The 19,759-nt window shown below is 52.9% G+C and overlaps 2 protein-coding genes across 3 annotated transcripts in view; one reads left to right on the top strand and one right to left on the bottom strand.

The window, feature by feature from the left end:
• The window catches only part of LOC138165037 (cytochrome b-c1 complex subunit 6, mitochondrial-like), a 289,794-nt gene that overhangs the window by 198,776 nt on the left and 71,259 nt on the right, over window positions 1-19,759 (top strand). The window lies entirely within an intron of this gene.
• Window positions 7,041-19,759, bottom strand: part of LOC138165018 (protein O-linked-mannose beta-1,2-N-acetylglucosaminyltransferase 1) — a 19,058-nt gene continuing 6,339 nt past the window's right edge. Inside the window, exons 11-22 of one of the 2 annotated variants that reach the window (XM_069093077.1) lie at window positions 19,337-19,412; window positions 16,899-16,982; window positions 16,760-16,801; window positions 16,518-16,576; window positions 16,025-16,097; window positions 15,758-15,886; window positions 15,425-15,550; window positions 9,004-9,068; window positions 8,819-8,863; window positions 8,552-8,687; window positions 8,217-8,326; window positions 7,041-7,794 (exon numbers count right to left, since the gene is read on the bottom strand). In XM_069093077.1, coding sequence (XP_068949178.1) covers window positions 7,701-7,794; window positions 8,217-8,326; window positions 8,552-8,687; window positions 8,819-8,863; window positions 9,004-9,068; window positions 15,425-15,550; window positions 15,758-15,886; window positions 16,025-16,097; window positions 16,518-16,576; window positions 16,760-16,801; window positions 16,899-16,982; window positions 19,337-19,412 — 1,039 coding nt within the window. In that variant the 3' untranslated portion in view covers window positions 7,041-7,700. Of the gene's footprint in view, window positions 7,908-8,216; window positions 8,327-8,551; window positions 8,688-8,818; window positions 8,864-9,003; window positions 9,069-15,424; window positions 15,551-15,757; window positions 15,887-16,024; window positions 16,098-16,517; window positions 16,577-16,759; window positions 16,802-16,898; window positions 16,983-19,336; window positions 19,413-19,759 lie in introns of both variants that reach the window. The other variant, XM_069093078.1, reaches the window with a different exon arrangement.

Raw genomic sequence — 19,759 nt, 5'->3', positions numbered from 1 at the left:
CTGGCCGGACCGGTTCTCCCATCTCAGCTGTCAATTTGTGTCTCTCTGGCTTTGTTTATCTCTCTCTCACTCTGTCTCTGGTCTCTGGCTCAGCCTGTCTGGTCCCCCACCCCCAACTCTCTGTGCCCACTCTGTACTCATTCTGATCTCCTGGTTCTGTTCTCTCCCTCTACACTGCCCCCCCCCCACAAGGGCACCTGTTTAGAGGGTCTGCCACCAACTTGAGGCTCTGGGTGCTGGGGGAGGTTCCATTTTAGGGGCTACTCAGAAGGGGGAATTCTCTTTTGTCTTGACTGGCCAAGTCCCCTAGCCCATGTCCTTGAACTCAAAGAGGGCTGGCCCAGGACCAGAGTCATGTGGAGAGACATGGGGCAGGGGAGGGGGGGAAGGACTGGCCTACAAAAAAGTCAGGGACTGCACCACTCCCCCTCCCTACCCCGACCCTGCCAGATGGGTCTGGTGCCAGCAGCTGATTTGCCTGAGGTTTGGCAGGCCCAGGAGCAACCTGCTTCTCTGCCCCCCCCCACCCCAACACACAGGTGCCAGGGTGTTGCAGGACATGGAATGGGTGGAGTATTTGCCAAGGGCTTGACTTGAAGAAAAATGGAGGGGAGGGGAAGGTGACACAGGCAGCTGAGGGTAGAGTGGAAGGAGACCTAGGCTGGGAAGAAAGAGCAGCCCTGGCCTTCCAGGCTTTTCTCGGAAGGTAGGGCTGCCCCCACCCAAGGGCACCTGTTTAGAGGGTCTGCCACCGACTTGAGGCTCTGGGTGCTGAGACTCTTTAATCAAAGGGCTCCTCCAGCAATCTAGGCTGCCTCTGGATCTCTTGATATATCTAGCTTTGCCCTCAGCATCCCACCTCCCCAGGAACGTGGTTCTGGGAGGCCCACCCAGCCCATCTACAGCTGTCCATCCTACCTCTGTGGACACACCATCCCTTTTCCTCCCATTACACCCTGAACTTGAGATTTGAGTAACAGAACAGGCCCTAAGAAAGATGGGGGTGAGGGAGGGGTGGCAGGGATCTGGTCCAGAGAGGGAACCAGCATTGGAAATGACCCCAGATGCAGCAACACACTGACTCCTCAATCCTTAGAAATCATTGTGTCCACCCTTCTCATTTTTACAGGTGGGGAAACTGAGGTCCACGAATGGGAAAGGCCTTGCCCAAAGTCACCTCCCTAATGAAAGGAATAGTCCAGACCAGAGCCCAGGAGTGCTAGCTCCCAGTCCAGGGGCTTTTCCTTTACACTGAACTCTCTCCTCCTAAATGAGGTTGGGGGACACTAAGGTGGAGTGTGCAAGGAACCCCGGGACTCTTCAGCACTGTCCAGTCATGTACAGTGTACGCTTCCCATGGTTCTCTAAGGGCCTCTTGACCATTTCCCCCCATGGTTCTTCGTACCACCCTCTAAGGCCGTTTGCAACCACAATCTTCTTCGCCTCTTCCCCTCTTCCCCCCTCTCCTGTCCTGTTTTCTCCAGGCTAGCACACCCAGTCTCTTCAACTCACAGTCCTATCACACAGTTACTGGCTACCATCCTTTGGAAACTCCATCTTCCCCCAGCCTTTCTGGGTGGGTTTGTAATGCTCATTAACTTTGGCTTCAGGGACTGGGGGAGGGAGGGAAGGGTACCTCTCTAAAAAGAGATGGAGAGATTCAGCTGTAGGAGAGATTGAGGCAAATTGGGGCAGACAGGCCCAAGAGACAGAGGAACTTGGCAGAGGCAAGAAGGTGAGAGACAGGATGTGGACAGAGATAAGAGATACTCAGATATGGTCCTTGGCTTATCCTTGACCTCAGGGCATTGCAGCTGACCTTTGGTCATTTCCCAGCTCAGGGCAGGGCTGCCTGGACTCCACCTGAACCGTAAGCTGAAGGGCAAGCCCCTTATGATGGTTCTTATTATAGCTTGCTCCCTGAAATTAAGGGCACACCTTGGCACACCCCATCCTCTCCAATCCAAGAAGTCTTTGACCACCAGCTTCCCTGACTTTCTGTTCCCAATATACTCAGGAAATCTCTATAAATCTCTGCCTGTGCCTCCATCGGTGGGTATCACATTTCTGTCTGGGTGTCCAAGGGCCCCACCCTTCTTCCCTCTCAAAAGTGTCCCCAGGTCTTCACCCTCTTCCATTCCTCAAAGGCAGGGCCTTTTACTGGGTGTCAGTTTTCTCCATCATTAAATGAAATCCAGACAACACGCTCTCCAATTTCCCACCCAGCTGTGACTCCCATCCCAGCTCTTGCTCTCTGACATTCTTTTTGTGAGCTTCTCAGGCCCCTCTGAATTCTGACTTCCTGAGCTCTAGGTTCTAAGATCCTCAGAACCATCTAAGAACCATCTCTACGTCCCTAATGTAAGATCTCTCCTGGGCCCTGAATTCAGCCTCCTTTGGGACCTCCAACCACCAGCCTCTTTCCCCCTAATCCCTGAGCCTCTAGCCTCTCTGCCTCCCACCCTGCCTAGACAGTTGTGGGATAATGGCCCAGGTGCTGGGTTTGGAGTTGGAGGGTCTGGCTTCAGGAACTGGGCAGTAGTCGTCTTGGGAAAGTCACCTCCCTTCTCCAGGCCCTACATTTACTCATCTTTCACAAAAGCAGTGTAAATCTGCTCTACCCCACCCTGGGAACCAAATGAGGAAGGACTCTAAGTTCCACTATAAATCATAAGAAGCTATATTAGGGACATCTTTATAGGTGCCAGGCATGACATCCAGGAAAACAAACAATAAAAAACCCTTCCCTGAGGCCTACCGTGCCCTCGAAGAATGGTCTAGGCTGACTGCCTCCACTTCCTCATCACCCACTACCCTCCCACCCCACTATAGTAGTAACACCTGGATTGAAAGGGACCTCAAAGGGAGCTGACCTTCAGCTCTAGGCTCCTGGCCTTCCCTGTGTGCTCACCCCCAGTTCCCTTCAGGGCACTTTTCATGGGGCTTCTCTTCCCACCTTCACTCCTCTGGGTGATGACCATCCCCCAAGGTTCAAAAGCCACACAGCCTCGCCTCCCAGGCTAGGGAAAGAGGCAGGCCTCTTCTGGCCAGAGCCGTGCCTGCCTGTGGCTTCCTGACCTGCCTCTGTTCTTTCTGCTCTTCCCAAACACCCACCCTTCAAGCCTGCCCTCCCCACCTCCTCTGGCTCTTCCCTGCACCCCTCAGCTTCCCAGACCCTTGGCCTCAGCTGGCTGCCTGTTGTGCCTCACCTAGACCCCTCAGCCTGAAGATCTCTCAGGAAGGGGAGCCCACGGCACCCTGGGGCTGCCTACCCCACTCAGGGACAGCTCTTGGTGGGGGTGTTTCATGATTTTGTGACTGAAGACCTGAATTTTACTTGCCCCACACATCTCTAGCCCCATTCCTCCTAGATTTGCCCTTGGGGAATGCTCACTCCGAGGGTGAGAGCAGGTGCTGGGGAGGGGGGCTTAGTAACTGGGTCAGAGACTGCAGGGAGGGCCAGGAGCCATCCTTGGGCTTCATTCGAAGAGGGTGCTTTCAGTCTGGTCACAGGGTAAGGTCAATCCTCCTTTCTTGCCTGAGCCCTTCAGGTCATAGAAAGCAACTCTCCCTTCCCTCTGGGTCTTTTCGGCACCGCCAGTCCCCTTTTAATGGGTCCTCACTAGACACAGTCACAGTCACATACTCCTCAGCCCATCACCTGGTTCCAAGGTTTCTAGAATGCACTGCTCCGTTTCTGTCATGACTCAGTCACCAAATTCAGTGACCTTTCCTGATTTGTCCCTGGCCAGGACTTTCCCTGCAGACTCTAATAGCGCTACCCTGTGACTGACCTCTCCTCCCTGCACTTCCTTGACTTGGTGCCTTCCTGACTGGTTCCTGATGGTTCTGGGTGTGAGTCACCCGAGCTGTGGCTCCCTGGACCTGCTGGTCTCCAGGAAGGTTTAATGCCTAAGGGTGCTTGGGAACAGGCAGGCCTGGGCTTGCTAGGCACCCAGGGATACATAGGTGGGAGGTGGGGTTGTTAGGGGAAGTTTCCCAAGACGAAGCAGGTGGAGGACCAGCATGGAACACCGAACGCCTGTGGCCTCCTCCTCTCCCATCACTCCAGACAGCACAGGGATGCCGTCCCTGCCCATAGGGCCAAGCTGCATACATTCATCTCTCCTGACCCTGCAGGGAGGAGCCCGTCAGCCCCCTGGTGGCCACTTCCTTTCTCAAGGGGAGCCAGGAACACACTGAATTCAAGCTAAGCTGGCCAAGAGCAGAGACAGTTGGGAGGGGGAAGTGTGTGCAGTCAGCCAATAAGGCAGCTAGGAGGCCTGGAGTCGGAAGGGCCCGAGTTCAAATCCAGCCTCTGACACTCGCTGTGTGATCCTGTTTGCCTCAGTTTCCTCATCTGTAAAATAAGCTGGAGAAGGAAATGTCAAGCCTGTCCAGTTTCTCTGCCAGGAAAACCCCACAAAATCAGACACAACTGAACAGCAAAAGCAACCTTGTATGTGTCAGACACTGTGCTAAGTACTAGGGATAGAAAGGAAGGAAAAAATCTCTGCTCACCAGGAACTCACAGGGCAATGGAGACAAGACACACACAGTTATGTACAAGCAAGCTAGGTGTGGGACAAACAGGAGATGGAAGCACTGACGTCAAGGGGGACTGGGGAAGGCTTCCTGGAGGAGGTGGGGACCCAGCAGAAGGGCTTTGAATGCCAAGCAGAGGGTTTTGTTATTGTTCCTGGAGGTGAAAGGGAGCAGGGGGTTTAGTGAGTAGGGGAGCTGTGCTCTGAAAAAAGTCCTTTAGTGGCTAAGTGGAGGACAGATTGGCGTGCAGAGAGGCTGGAGACAGGCCAACTCAGCTGCTGCTACCTCAGTGTTCCAGGTGAGCGGTGATAAGGGTCTGCACTGGGTAGGGAGGCTGGCAGCCTCAGAGGACAGAATGAGGCCTATCCCAGAGGCCTTGGCAATGGATGGGATAGGGGTGGGGGAGATGGGGTGAGAGTGAGGAGTTGAAGGCAATGCTTAGGTTGTGAGTTTGAGGGATTGGAAGAATGGGGGTGCCCCTGATGGTAAGATGGACATTTGATAGTAGGGAAGGGCTTGAGGGGACATGTTAGATTCTGGACATGTCCAGAAATCTACTGGACATCCATCTTGAGATGTCTGAAGGGAAGTTGGAGATGTGACACTGGAGGTCGACGGAGAGGCTGGGGCAGGAGGGAAAGATCTGAAAACATCCACGTAGAGATGGCCGTTAAATCCTTGGGAGTGGATGAGATCACCATGTTAAGTGGTCTAGAGGCAGAGAAGAGGGCCCAGGATGGAGCCCTGAGGGACACCTCAGGTAGAGGGCATGATCTGGATGAAGAACCAGCACCGGAGACACAGGAAGACACAGTGAGGCCACCTCTTTATGCAAGATGGGGTGAAGGAAAGAGTGCAGAAGGCACCTGAATGATGGGAGATGAGGAAGAGGGGACCTTCTGCAAATGGCGCAATTCTCTAAGTAAAATATGGGGGCAAGTTCCCAGCTGAGAGAATGAGGGAAGGGGGAGCCACGGGAAGTGGGAGAAGGATCACTGCAGAGAGTGGGAGAGTAAGGTGAGGGAGGAAGAGCAGGATTGCCAAGCAGCACTCATGGCCCAATTAAGGTTCTGTAACAAATTTTTAGGGGACCTAGTCAGAGTGGTTCTGTGACTTTCTCCCCGCTTTGTTTACCTGTATGTGCAGGAGAGAGGCAGTGGACAGTAAGAGGGATCCAAGGCTAAGGCTTGGCTGGGCACAGTTGGCAATATGATAAGGGGCCAGGGAGTCAAGAGAAGATGGTGCCAAGTTGAACTGATTCGCCAAGGGGTCAAGATGGGGAGGAGAGGAGAGGGGCTAGTGCAGGGGAAATGGCCTGGGAGAGAACTGAGGGGCTGAGAGACTGAAGGTTATCTTGTGGCCAGAGAGAAGTGGAAAGCCAACAGAATATGGTTGGACTAGGGGATTTCGGAATTCATGAGCATGGAAGTGGTACATTTGTGAGCGATGTCAAGATCCAGAGTAGGGCCATCTTTGTGTGTGGCTGAGGTGGGTCATGGGAAGTGTGTAGTTAGGGTGTTGGAGGGAGAGTCAATATGTATACTAAAGTCCCCAAGTATGAAGGCAGGAGCTGGAGTGAAAAAGTGTGATCCAGGGACTGAACGGGCTGAAAAAGGCGAGTATCAGGGGCAGTAAGGTGGTGCTGTCGTGGATAGAGAGCACCAGCCCTGGAGGCAGAAGGAAGCAAGTTCAAATCCAACTTCAGATACTAGCTGTGTGACCCTGGGCAAGTCACTTAACCCGGACTGCCTCAAAAAAAAGGAAAAAAACTAGATGGGAGTATTGTGGAAGTGTATAACCAACAGCTCCCAGGCCATAAATGCAGATGTTATGGCCCTCAAAGGCGAAGTTGCTGAGGAATGAGGGAAGAAGGTGGAGAACTCAAAAGTGGCAATGGGGAACAAACAGCACAACCCCGTCAGAGCCGTGAAGGGAGGCCCAGGGCACAGGGACGGGGGGGCAGAGCTTGGAACAGGCTGGGGGTGAAAGCAAGCTTGCTGCTGCTGGAGCAGGAGCTCCTGAGGGCACGCTGTGGGGGGAGGGGGGGTTGAAGGGCATGGGCACCGGTGTTTGGAATCACTAAGGTGAAGAGGCTATGACCTAGTGGCAGTTTGAGGGCCACTGGAGGCTGAGCTCCAGCAGAAGGACCCAAGGAGCCGGCCAGGCAGGAAGATGCCCCACCTCAGCCATTTACCTTGTAGTTCAGTGGTCAGAGCTGGATTTGGGCCCCAGATCAAAGTCCTGGCTCCACAACATTTGCTGTTTGACTCTGTGACTTGTAAAAGGGGGATTGGACTGAGTGGCCTCTGAGGTCCCTCCTGCGCTATGATCCCACTGAACACAGGATAGCAGAGTTCAGAGACCCAGATGGGCCCCTTTAGGCATCTCCTTTCTCAGGGGGAAACTCTGGCCATCCACCTCCCTCCCACACAGCTGACAGCTGCCTCCCAGCCAAGCAAGGGGCCAGTACAAAGTCACATGCACAGGCACACAGGTGTTTTTTCCTTTTTTAATCAATCAATGGTCAGTTTATCCACCTGGACACCAGCCTTGTGGCCTCAGAGCAGAGGAAGTGTTGCCCCAGGCTGTGTCCGTCCAGGGAGGTCAGTTCCTGAGTAAGAGCCAAGAGCTGAGGACCTCTCCACCCTCAGCAGAGGGCACAGCTCTCATGGGGGATGAGCAGAGTGCTCCCCCTCCCTTTCCCCCATGGTGGGCAGGAAGAACCCATGGCTGCCTCAGTTTCCCCAACAGCCTCACCTAGGGAAGGGGAGGAGGGAAGGAGGGTTTATCCTGGGACATTCAATAAATAAGTTAGACTCTGCACCACACGCACCTCCCATAAGGTCTAGCCCTGGCTTAGATCCCACGGCCCAAGCATGAGGGCACAGCTGTGGAAGGAAATCCCGTCAACTCCATGTCATCTTAGCCCCCCCCAGCCTCCTCCTTGGAGAACCCCCAGGAAGTAAATAAATAACCCTCCCACCCCCACCCCAGCTGGGGTGGGGCTCAGGGCCAGGACTGAGGGGGTAGCTCTTCACTTTCCCCCTCCCTGGGGAGTTAGTAAACAGTCTTGGGTTAAAAGCAGATAGGATTCCAGCCCTCAGTGGGGTGAGCACAGAGGGGTTTCCCTGGGCCCAGCCTGAAAGGCAGCCCCCTCATGTCTGTTCCATGGCTCCTCCAGGCCCCCCACCCTCCTCCTTTGCTGGTGGTTCCAGGAAGATGGGGGTCACCGATGGTGGCTTCTTCACCCTTAGGGGAGACAGTAGGTGGCCTCAGGCTCTCAGAGTTGAATTCAGGTCCAAGCCACATATGAACAAAAATCCCTTTTACCATGTCCCCAACAAGAGGGGCCCAGCCTCTGCCTTGAAACAAGGACAGGGAGTTCATCACCCCCCGGCCCAGGCTGTTCTGGAGCTTGTTCTCACAGCCTGCTGTTAGTGAACTTCCCCTGCCCCCCCCCCCCCCATCCAGTCTCAATCTACCTTCACTACCCCTGGCTCCATCCTCTGAGATGAAGCAGAATGAGCCTGGAGTCTCCTCCTGGCCCTTCAGATACTTAAGGCAGCTCCTATGTCACCCCCCCACCCACCCACTTCCATCCCTGACTGATGTGAACCTTCTCTGAGCTTAAGACCCCAAGGGGCAAGGGTAAGAGGTCAGGAGGTACTCACGAGTACGGGGAGGCCGGGACGCCAACCACCAGAAAGTGATTCTTCTTCCGGAAGAGTCTCCACAGGCCTCTGTGGTTGCCTCGGACATCCAGGTCCCAGATATGCAGGCACTGGGAGAAGGGTCCAGGTCAGAGGCCACCTCTCTATCCCTCCCCCACTGAGCCTTGCCCTGACTTCTTCCTGCAGGCCTAAGAGCCTGCTTCATTCCCAGCCTGGGATAGAAGGTTCCAGGGAACTGATTCTGGTGGACAGAAGGGTGGGGCTCCTAAATGAGGAGAAGGGCTCAGAGGTTTTCTGACTCTAGTGTTTGGCAGGGAGGCATCATGAATGGGTACCTTGGCAAGCTGGGTCCATGTGGTGAAGTCATTATCCTGTTCCATGCGGATGAAAGTAACGTATGTGTGGCCCTCAGTATCAGGCACAAATGAGTCCTCACACGGATCCTTGCTGTGGTCTAGAACTTCGGCCTCACTGGGGACCAGAGTGCTGATAAGGGCCAGGTCCTGGACCCTCCTCTCCCCGCCCCCCCCACGCCTTGTCCTCCCAGTCCCCCTACCTCCTCCCTCCTCCCACTGCCCCTCCCAAGGCCACAGGGCTCGTACCTGAGCAGCCGAATGACTTCTACCTCATAAGCATCCTTCTTCAGGCTAGAGGGAGAGGGACAGCATGGTCAGGGACCACCCTAGGCTATTCAGGGGTTCCAGGAGGGTTGAACAGGGGTGGGGGGAAAGGGCGATCCCCAGGGCCTTTAGGGGCAGACCCCCCTCCCACCACATCCCAGCCCCACCTGTCCACATTCCGGAGCTGGACGCTGGGGACCGTATTGAATTTGTGCTTCTTAAAGTAGGCCTCCTGTGGGACAAAGGGTCAGGGTGGGATGAACTGTCCCCAGCTAGTGTGTTTTCATGCAACTTTGACCTCCCCCCGAAGAAGCCACCTTGGGGATTTTGGGGTAATGGAAGGATCCCTAGATTTGCACCCAGCTCCACTAAATGCCACCCAAAGGTAGCTGGGAAAGCGAGCGTCTAGGTAGGGAAGAGTCACATTAGATGATACAGAACCCCCAGTGGGGGTGGGGGCAGAACCAGTTACCAGAGCTACCCAGAGGGCTGGCACAGGGGGGAGGATCTTGCTTCCAGCAGGTATGGAGGACAGAGAGGACTTCACAGGAAGGGCATATGCTACATTTGTGTTTCTGCAAGTTGCAGAGATGCACGAGTGGGTAGGGCCCTATCCCAGAAGAAAAGAGTGTCTCCATTCCTTAGGTTATTAGAAGGAATTGAGAAAGGAAGCTTTCCTTGATAGAACAGAAATAGTGCTTCAAAAAGGCAACAAATAAAGGGGTCTTGTAGAGGCAGAGGAAGAAGGCAGGAAGGTCCACGTCAGGAGTCCAGAGGTTGGGAGAATGTGACCCAGAGAACATCTAGAGCTAAGCAATAAATAAGCTTGAGGCTCTTCCTAGGGGAGGAAGGGCTAGACCATCTCTGGAGAAAGCATTTTCTTTCACTGCAAGGAATGAGCATTTGGGATCAATGACTAGAAGTGGCCATGAAGGGTCAGAGGCAGAAGCAACAGGTGGGGAGGGGGAGGGGGAACAGGAGAGGGGGGGGGTGTCTCTGTCCTGGTCACTATTTGTCTACCTGATAAAACAAGTTCAAGGCCCCAAGGCCCCTGGGGCCTATAAAGATTTCACTTCTGATTCACAAAGGGACAAAAGAAACCTGAAGGAACTAAACCCTCACTACTACCCATCAAAGACTTCCGAAGAAGACAGCTGCCCAAGAAGATAATGCCTGACTGAGAATGGGGGTGGGGTTTTTGGACCACAGCTTAAAGTCCAGAATTGCTGGGCTCTTAGCCAGGGATGGAGCCCACCTCACAAAGGCCAACAAAAGTAGTCCTGCCTGAGTCAAAGATGGCCTAAAAGTGAAGGAGGGGAATAAAAAAGGAGCATTTATCAAGCACTTGCCATGTGCCAAGCACTGTGCTAAAAACTAAGGATACAAAAGTAAAAAAAAAAAAACCCAAAAAACAACAATTGGCACATTGTCTACTCTCAAGGAATTCAACTTTAATTGGAAAAGATCAAACAGAAGGTTCAGGGGCAGGGTAAATAGAATGACCTGGTGGTGGCATGACACATGAAAGTCATGTGGTCTTACCGCGCTCTAAGAAGTGACCAATGGGACAAATACAGAGAACTATGAACAATTACATGAACTGGTACAGGCAGGAGTCAGCAGAGCTAAGCAAACAACATCATGACTAACTACAGTGGCCAAGGAAGAATCGTGGCTCCCAGGATGCGCTCGCCTCGCTACCTCTCTGTAGAGGCAGAAGCTCCATGGTCATGGTACACTGCCCACGTTTAAAGACTTTTTAATCTATTAATCAGTTTCACCTCTTGCTAAAAGGCCAAAGACAATGAAGTAATATCAACATGAGGCATCTAGATGGTACCAAAAGGCAGCGCATCCAAGTTCTTCAAAGTTATATGGGTTACAAGAAGAAGCAGACAGCAAAACTATACTTGTGGGGAACCTCAACTCTCCCCTCTCAGAACTAAATAAATATAATCATAAAATAAGAGAAATTAAGGAGATGAAGAAATTAAGGAGAATTCTTGGAAAATTTAGACATTATAGACCTTTGGAGGAAAATGAATGGGAATAAAAAGGAGTATACTTTTTTGTCACCCATATACGGCACCTTCGCAAAAACTGATCATGTATTAGGGCATTAAAAACTTCACAATCAATGTATTAATCAGTTTTGCAGGCTTTTTTTCTTTTCTTCCTTTTCTTTTTTGCTTTTTGGAGGGGGGAAGGTAGGGCAATTCAGGTTAAGTGACTTGCCCAAGGTCACATGGCTAGGTTTTTGTGTGTGTGTTAAGTGTCTGAGGCCGGATTTGAACTCAGGTCCTCCTGACTTCAGGGCCAGTGCTCTATTCACTGTGCCACCTAGCCGCTCCTTTTCTTCCTTTCCTTTAAAAATGTATTTGTTATATGGGATGGTTCTCTGGGAGTAATAGGGAAGCAGGAATACTGAGGAAAATCTTGGTGATATAATTTAAAAAAAAACAATGATAAAACTTATTTTAACTCAAGAAGAAAAAGAAAGACCGAGAGGCCCTTGGAGTACAGTAGCAGGGTGAGTGGTAAGGCCCTGAGGTCTGGAGGGCTCAGAGCAGAGGCAGGGTGCTGAGGGGGCAACAGCAGGCTGTGAGTGCATCCCTTGGCCCACCACAGAGTGACCACCATTCATTTCCTCCCTGAAGAGGACAGTGAAGCACATATTCCACCTATGCCTCTTCACCCACCAATGCAGGAGTATTCTTGTATAGAAGCTTACACAGCCACTGTCATGGTCAGCCTGCTGAGCCATACCTGTAACCCAAGGGGCAGGAGCAGCAGCTACTGAGGAGGAAGTGGAGCATCTGGTTCATGTCCGGCTGGCAGGCAGCCCCTGCTGGAGCCACGCCCCCAAACCCCAGCAGGCAGGATGAGAGGCAAAGCTGCTCGGACCAGCTGCCATTTGAGACGTCCCCCATGAAAGACAACTTCCTGGGTGTCCAATGTAGCCCTGATCAGCTGCTGCAACTCAAGCCCAGCTTGTGATTAATGCCATGGTCCCATCCCGCCTTCCATGGCCAGGATGACACTTGGGCAGCGCCTCTGCCAGTCATTACCCTATACATCCCTTGCTGCATGACAAATGCCCTGCATCTGTTGTAGCATCAACCAGCTGCTGCTAAGCCTCACAAAGTTTTTTTGGTGGCCCAAGCCATGGTTGGCTCTCTACTGCTGCAATGGCGGCCATTCCCCACACATCAGGAGCCAAAGTGTTACGAGGGGAAGGGCAAAAATTGTGGATCTCCATTTCCTCCCACCCCCAATAGATCTGTCAAACCCAGTTTTCTAGAGAAAATAAGGATAGCAGAAACAAGATCCAGTAATTCCTAGGAGAAAATACCCAAGAAGAAAGCCAGTAACAAACTCCACAGCTTTGCATGTCTCTGCACAAACCCAGCTGATTCTAGCTGTGTCTTCCAAAAGATGGAAGACATGTAGGAGGCAGTTCCTGCTCTGGACCTGATAATGCCCAAAAGAAGAAACAAGGGAAAATGAGAGGAAAGCCCGGAAGAGTCTGAAAAGTGCCCAAGATTTTGAGGAAGATGATTTAAAACGTGTCCAGACAAACAAAGATTGTCTAAGATCTCACACCCTAAAATTAGCCCAAGAGGGAAGAGGCAAAATGATTCTGCCGAGAAAGGAGAAGAGAAGAGCTGATCTGAAGGGAGCACATTGGGGAGGCACAGGGCACTCACTGATCATCTCATTCTAAAAGACAGCAAGATGGAAGGACAAAAGGTGGAGAAGAAATGGAAAACCGAGGCCCAGTCTCCTAAGTACTGTGCCAGAGGACGAACACACCCCCTCTGTCACGAAGAGATGAGGAACTAGGATTATAGAATGTGGCATAAACCATTGAACGTATCTGATACGGCTGAGCTCCACGTGGGGGTGGAATTATATATCTGGAAAAAACTGTTGGGCGAAAAAAAAGGCATCAGTAAAACTGCAGAAAAAGAAAAAAGAACCATGTCCCAGGGCACGAAAGTCTAGAGGAAGCTTAGATTGAGGATGGATGCCAAGGACAATCAAAAGGGCCTTCCTGAGTGAAGCCAGAGTCAGGAAAAAGCCCAAAGAAGGGACAGGATGCATAGCTGGGCTGGATGGGACGAAGACCCAGGAGGACCCAAGGAAGACTGGGCTATTGGCTCCTTCTCTACTACCTACAAACATGACCCTTCCCTCCCTTCTAAGTATTATCCCATGTCTCTTCTGCCCTTTGTGGCCAAACTCCTCGAAAAGGCATCTACATCTGGGGCCTCCTCTCTGTCTCCTCTCGGTCTTTTCTGAACCCCTTCCGATCCAGCTGCTGACCTCATCATTCCACTGAAGCTGCCGGCTCCAGTTATTAAAAATCTCTTAGTTGCCAAAGCCAGTGGCCCTTCTCTGTCCTCATTCTCCCTGACCTCTCTACAGCCTGTGAACCTGTTGATCACTCTCTCCTCTTCTCTCGAAGTTTGCAGGACACCCCTCTTCTCTCTCCTGGTTCTCCTCCTCCCTCCCCTTTTCTGGATTCTCCTTCATATCCCACCCTGTAACCATAGGGATCCCTCAGGGCTCTGTCCTGGGCCCTCTTCTCTTCTCCCTCTAGACCACTTGGTGATTTCATCAGCTTCCATGGATTTAATTATCACTGTTCTGATGATTTCTGACCCAAACTCTGCTGACCTCTATTCTTACAAATGCCTTTCAGACATGTAGAACCGGATGTCTAGTACAGATCTCAAACTCAATTAAGTCGAAAACTGAACTCATTCTCTTTCCCCTTATCCTGCCCCTCTCCCTTTAGTAGCACAGAAGACAATGCCATCCTCCTAGACCCTCAGGCTCACATTCTAGGAGTTATCCTGGCCTCCTCACCACCTCTCACCTCCATACCCCATCTGCTGCATCTCTTGAACATGCCACCTTCTCTCCTCTCACACTGTCATGCCTGGATTACTGTACAAGCTGCTGGTGGGTCTGTCTGCCTCAGGTCTCTGCCCACTCCAATCCAACCTCCATACAGCCAAAATGTGACTTCCCTAAAGTGCAAGCTGGATCATGTCACTGTCCTACTCAATGAACTCCAGCGGCTCCCTATTGCCCCCAGGATCAAATATGAAATGCTATGTCTGGCCTTCTCCTCCCTTTCCTGCCTTCTTACACCCTACCCCCCAGCTGCAACTCCACACACACACAGGCACCAAGTACCCTTCGATCCAGTGACACCAGCCACCTGGCTCTTGTCTGAACAAGCTCCTCCATCTCTCAGCTCTGGGCATTCTCTAGGGCTGCCCCCCCATGTCTGGAACATGGTCACTCCTCTGCTCTGACCACTGACCTCCCGGCTTCCTTTAAGCCCCAGCTGAAATCCCACCTTCTACAGGAAGCCGTCCTCAGCCTCTTAATCCCAGGATCCTCCTCGGTTAACGACCTGCTGTTTATTCTGTACAGAGCTTGCTGGGTGCAAGCTCTCTCCCCCAACAGACTGTCAGCTCCTTGAAGGCAGGGCCTCTTTTGGTAGCCTCAGCCCAGAGCACAAAGCAGGTGCTTAATAAATGCTTATTGATTGATTGATTGCTCACTATTATTCTGATCTTCTCTACTAAGGAAGTGACCTTTAGCCTGGGAAGGAGAGAACAAAAATGGCCAATGGAGATCCAGCTCTAACCTCTACTTCCTGTGCTTTGGTCCTGCATCTCCGATTGCCTGTTATGCCTCTGGAGCTGGCTGTCCCCAGGGGCATCTCCAACACGTTGGAAACAGAACTCATCATCCCTCAGCCCTCCCCATCCCCTCACCCTGACGTCCCCTCCAATCCTCCTTCCAGTCACCTGGGTCTTCTTACCACTCTGGGGCATTCTTTGGTGCTATTTTCACACTGAGCCCTGTCCCCAACATCGAATCTGTGCCCAGGTCTTGTTATTCCCATCAGCCTCACTCCTCCCAGTCACGGCCTCCTCAAGGGTCTCCCTGCCTCCAACAGGTCTCCCACCAAGCAACCAGACACATACACAACCTGGTCTGACTGAGTCACTGCCCTGATCAAGTCTTCAGTGGTTCTGGGATCCAGTGAAAAATCCTAAGCCCAGAGGAGGAGGCAGAGGCACTTGACAGCATGGCTTCGGCCAGACTTCCCTCTGTGACTAACCTTCCCGCACTCTCCCTTCCTGACAAATTGCACTCCCGGTGGTATCCCAAACCTTTCCTGCCTCTGATTTTGCTACCTCCATGTACCATCCCAGGCCTGGGATGCCCTGCTCCCCTCTCTCCTCTCCTCAGTGCCCTCAGGTGTCTTCAAGGCTTGGCTAGGGACCCCCTCCTGTCCACAGGCTCCCTCCATTCTCTCCAGCCATTCGTGTTCTCTGCCTGCTCAAATGAGCTCATGTCGACTTGTCTGCCAACGTCTCCTACTTAAGCAGCCTAAAGGCAAAGACTACCTCACTTTACCTTTGTGTTGCCCTCACTGCCCAATACCCAGCACACAGCAGGCACCTCATCAATGCTCCCTGAAATGAATTCATCTCAGGGGCTCCCAGCTCCCTTGGCACACGCTGACACAAGGGTGAGGAGACAAGCTTGTGCTTCACTCACGTGGAAATAGCCATTCATGTTGAGGCCCACGATGCCAAAGTGGTAGGAACGGGAAACATCGGGGATGATGCACTCTCGGCCTCGACGCTGCTCAGGCATCCGCATCCACATGTCCCAGTCCCAGAGCTGGGGGGGGGGGGCACCAAGTCATCCTCACCCTGCAGAGCCCCTATCCCATCCCCACCCACAGTGAGAAGACAGAGTGGAGCAATGAGGTATGGGGGGAAAGACTCCAGGCGGGAGCCGCAGTGAAGAGGCTGGGTAGCAAGGGGCCCTGGCAGAGGCACTGGAGGAAGAAGGAGCCAAGGCTGGGCTCCAAATCAGGGAGCTTACCTTCTCTGGCGTGGGCCAGCGAGGCTCCAGCTCATCCTTATATAGGGATTTCCTGAGTACCCAGCCCAGGCCGGGCATGGTCTCCACCCGATAGAGGAGAGCCGGATCTTCAGCAGTGTGCTCATAGCCCTGGGGGCCAGACGAGGCTGTTAGTCTTGAGGGGCCTGCAATAATGCCCCACACACACAGACACACAGACACACACACAAACACACAGAAGCACCAAGCCTCTTACTCCTCCTCCCCCTTACCCAGGCTGGGCCCCACCTGATCATTCCAGGCAGAGATACAGTAGACGGACTCATCTTCCTCCAGTAGGTGGATGGACTGACTGAGGAAGCTGAAGGGGATGGAGGGAATGAGTTCTTTGAGTCTCAGAGGTTCTCCTCTGTCTCTGGGCCAGCCCTTTTCCCCATTTGAAGTGCTCTCAGCTGGGAGGCCCTGGGCTCCAGCCCCCAGCTTGGGCCAGGCCAATATGGAATGGAGACAGAGGGCTGGAGGGCTGGCTGGGCCCACTTCCAGTGGCCAGCTCAGGCACTCTCCTCCCTTCTTGGTCCCAGGAATCCTTCCTTCCCTGCCCACGTCAGCTGGTTCTGCTCTCTCCTGACGCAGCTGGAGCTAAGCCCAGGCCAGGTTCTTGGATTTTAGCCGGCCCTGGCCTGGCCTACAGCTCCAGGCTGACCAGAAGAGTCCAGCCCCATACCAGGCCACATAGCAGGCCAGCCCACCAGGGCCATGTCTAGAGGCCCCTAAGCCTTACCTGAAGAAATCAACAGCTATGTCTAAATCTTCTTCCAGGACCACAGCAAACTTTGCCTCCTGTGGACAGGACAGGAGATGCAACAGGCCATTTCCTGGCCCTGCTCTTCAGGCACAAGGGGCCCATACTGGCCCCAGGCAACAAGCAATTCCACTGTCCCCAGTCCCCTGCACCCTCAGGCCTGATGGGCCAGAATCCCAGGTATCCCCTCCCCTCCTTTCCTGGGAACTGCCCATACTCACAGGGTAGAGGTTGAAGGTGGCGGTGAGGCTGGCCTTATAGTGCTGGGTGGGGAGGAAGGGGAGAAAAGCCCGAGTGGGATCCTGGCACCCAGCTCCTCTACCCCTGCACCCCCCACCATGCCCCCCTCTTGAGCAATACCTGGGACACTCGGGCATTCTTGATGCTGATGGGTGTGTGCTGGATCCCCTTCAAACCGAACAGGGCGACCACATCCATGGGCTCCTGGTGGGTGTGAGAGGCTCGGAGAACTCTACAGAGCAGTGCCCCCACCCCTGGGACCTCCCCTCCAACCCAGCATCAATCATTGGCTCTACCCACTTGACTCCCAGGCCCAAGACCTCTCTAAACTCCTGAGAGCTTCAAACTGGTGCTCTCCAAAGGGAGGGACACCCATCCCTGACATGTGGAGCTCCCAACCCAGCCTGAGGGGCACCCTCCCTCCTTCCTCCCTTGGGTCCCACACAATGCCAAGTCTTGTTCATTTAACATGCACATTTCTCATGTTCAGTTGGAGCTCCCCACATACACGGCCATCCCCCTACACCTCCCCTCATTAACTCTCATCCAGATGGCTGCAAAAGCTTCCTAATTAATTCTCCCCTGTCCCCTACCTCTGACCCTAGCCTCCACCCAGCAGCCAAAATACTCTTCCTAAAGCACCATTCTGACCAGGTCACTCCTGTGCTCAAGAAGCTTTGGCAGCTCCCTACTGAGATAAATTGGATGAAAGTACAATTAGAGATTCATTCAAAACTGGCTGCACCCCAGGAGTGGCCATTGGTAGTTCTGTGTCAGCTGGGGTGGTGTCCCCAGGGACCATGCTGGGCTCTGCAGCTCAACAATATATTGATGACTTGGTTACAGGCCAAAGGAAGCCTGATGTGCTTCTCAAACTTGCAGATGACCCAAGCTGGGAGGGACAGGGGAGACACTCCAGTCGTCAGAGCTGGAATCCAAAAGGCCCTTACCAGGCCAGAGCAGGGTTCTTAACCTGGCGTCCGTGGCCTTTGGGATAACTATTCCAACAGAATGGGTTTTCTTTCTAAGGGTATGTATTTTATCTTGTGCATTTAACAACATGGTTCAGATAAAGAGGTCCAGAGGCTTTTGCTTCAGACTGCTGCCCCAAGGGCAAGGACACCAAAAAGACAGGAGCCCCTGACCCTCTAGAACACTGTGCTGAACTGAACAAGATGAAATTCACTAGGGACAAATGTCAAGTCTTGTACTTGGTCAAAAAAGTAGCCTCATGAGTACAAGTGGAAGGCCTTTGTTTTGAAAAGGATCTGGTGGTTTGAGCGGACCAGAAGCTCCCTATGAATCAACAGGATGATGAGGCTTCCAAGAAAGCAAATGTGGAGCTAAGTCTTCCCAATGTTCCTCTCACTGTCCAGGGCACCGCCGTCCTTAGTCCTCAGGGCTGATACCCTGACTCCCTCCTCTCCATCACCCCTTATATCCAATCATCTTCCAAATCTCTTTTCTTTTGCCTTCCCAACATCTTTCCTCTGACACAGCCCTCCACCCTGGTGCAGGCCTCATCACATCACACCGGAACTACTGCAACAGCTGCTGGGGTCTGCCTGCCTCTAGGCTCTTCCACTCTGGTCCATCCTCACTCAGCTGTCACAGTGATCTTCCTAAAGTCAAGGTCTGACCATGTCATCCCCCACCTTCAGCAAGCTCTGCTGGCTCCCTAACACCTCCAGGATCTAACAAAAACCCTGGTTTGACATTCAAAGTCCTTTACTGAGTCTGACTGCCCATTACTCCTCTCCCCACACAAAGCGGTCCAGTCAAACTGACCTTCCTGCTGTTCCTCACACAGGAGACCCCATCTCCCACCTCAATGCCTTTGCCCTGGCTGTTCCCCCTGCCTGACATGCTCTCCCTCTCTGACTCTCTGGCATCCTTCAAGGCTCAGCTCAAGCTCTTCCTTCTCCATGAGGCTTTTCCTGGTCCCTCAGTTGCTAGTGTCTCCCCCTAAGATGATCTGGCCTCTTCTTATATGTGTATGCTTGCAGTCTCCTCTGCCCCAACTGCAAGTTCTCGAGGGCAATGGCTATATCGCCAGTGCCTAGCCATAGCCAGTTATTGACTCATTAGTTGTACTGGGTACATCTTCTCAGAGGGAATACAAGCTCCCTGCAGGCAGGAGATGAGGTCTATGGAACTCCAGGGCCCAGGCCCTCCCTCTCATGAACTCCAGGACTACCCAATGCTTTCTCCCCAACAGCACCGGGAGAGGAGTGGGGGAGAGGTAACCATTTTAGAGATGGGGAGCCTGAGTCTGGAAACTGAGATTCTTAGCCTACATACCCAGCACCCTTCTACAAAGTAAAGAAAGGGGATTGGGCTGTCTCTAGTGTCAGTGATATACCCAGCCCAGTCCATAGAAGAGAAGGGGTCAGAACTGAGGTGCAAGGTCCCAGACTCCAAGTGAGAAAAGCCACTGAGGAGAAGCTACTGTTTTTACCAATGGGGAACATGCTTTGTCCAGAGTAAGAAGCAGACTCTGACCAGTTCAGGCTGCTGGGGGTCACATTCTTGGCTCTACCTCCAGCCCCAGGACCTACCTCATAGTAGCCATCAATGAAGACTGTGATCATGTGGGGGTTCACACCCTGAGCAGAGAGGAGAGATCGAAGCATCCTAGGGGAACCAGGCACATGGGAGGTGGACATCAAGGATCCACCCCACACATTTCTGCATGTGCTGGTAGATATGCCTGGTCCCTCCTGGAATCCCCCTCACCCTGGACTCCCCTGTATAGGTAGATGGGACCCATCTCCCTTCCTAGGTTCACTTGTACAGATAAGGTAAGCCATCCCCTTACCCTGGATTTACCTGTCCAGGAAGGGTGGGTCCATCTCCCTCCCTAGGCTCACCTATATAGGTAGGCAGGCCCATTTCCCTTCCTAGGCTCACTTGTACAGGTAGATGGGTCTCATTTCCCTTCCTATGCTCACCTGTACAGGTAGGTGGGCCCATCTCCCTTC

This window comes from Petaurus breviceps, unplaced genomic scaffold (genome assembly GCF_028583685.1).
Source record: "Petaurus breviceps papuanus isolate PSGF00001 unplaced genomic scaffold, PetGlider_PUasm1.0 207, whole genome shotgun sequence".
Taxonomy (NCBI): Eukaryota; Metazoa; Chordata; class Mammalia; order Diprotodontia; family Petauridae; genus Petaurus; species Petaurus breviceps.
Note: the sequence above shows the minus strand (reverse complement) of the source record. Positions and strands in the feature narration are given on the sequence as shown.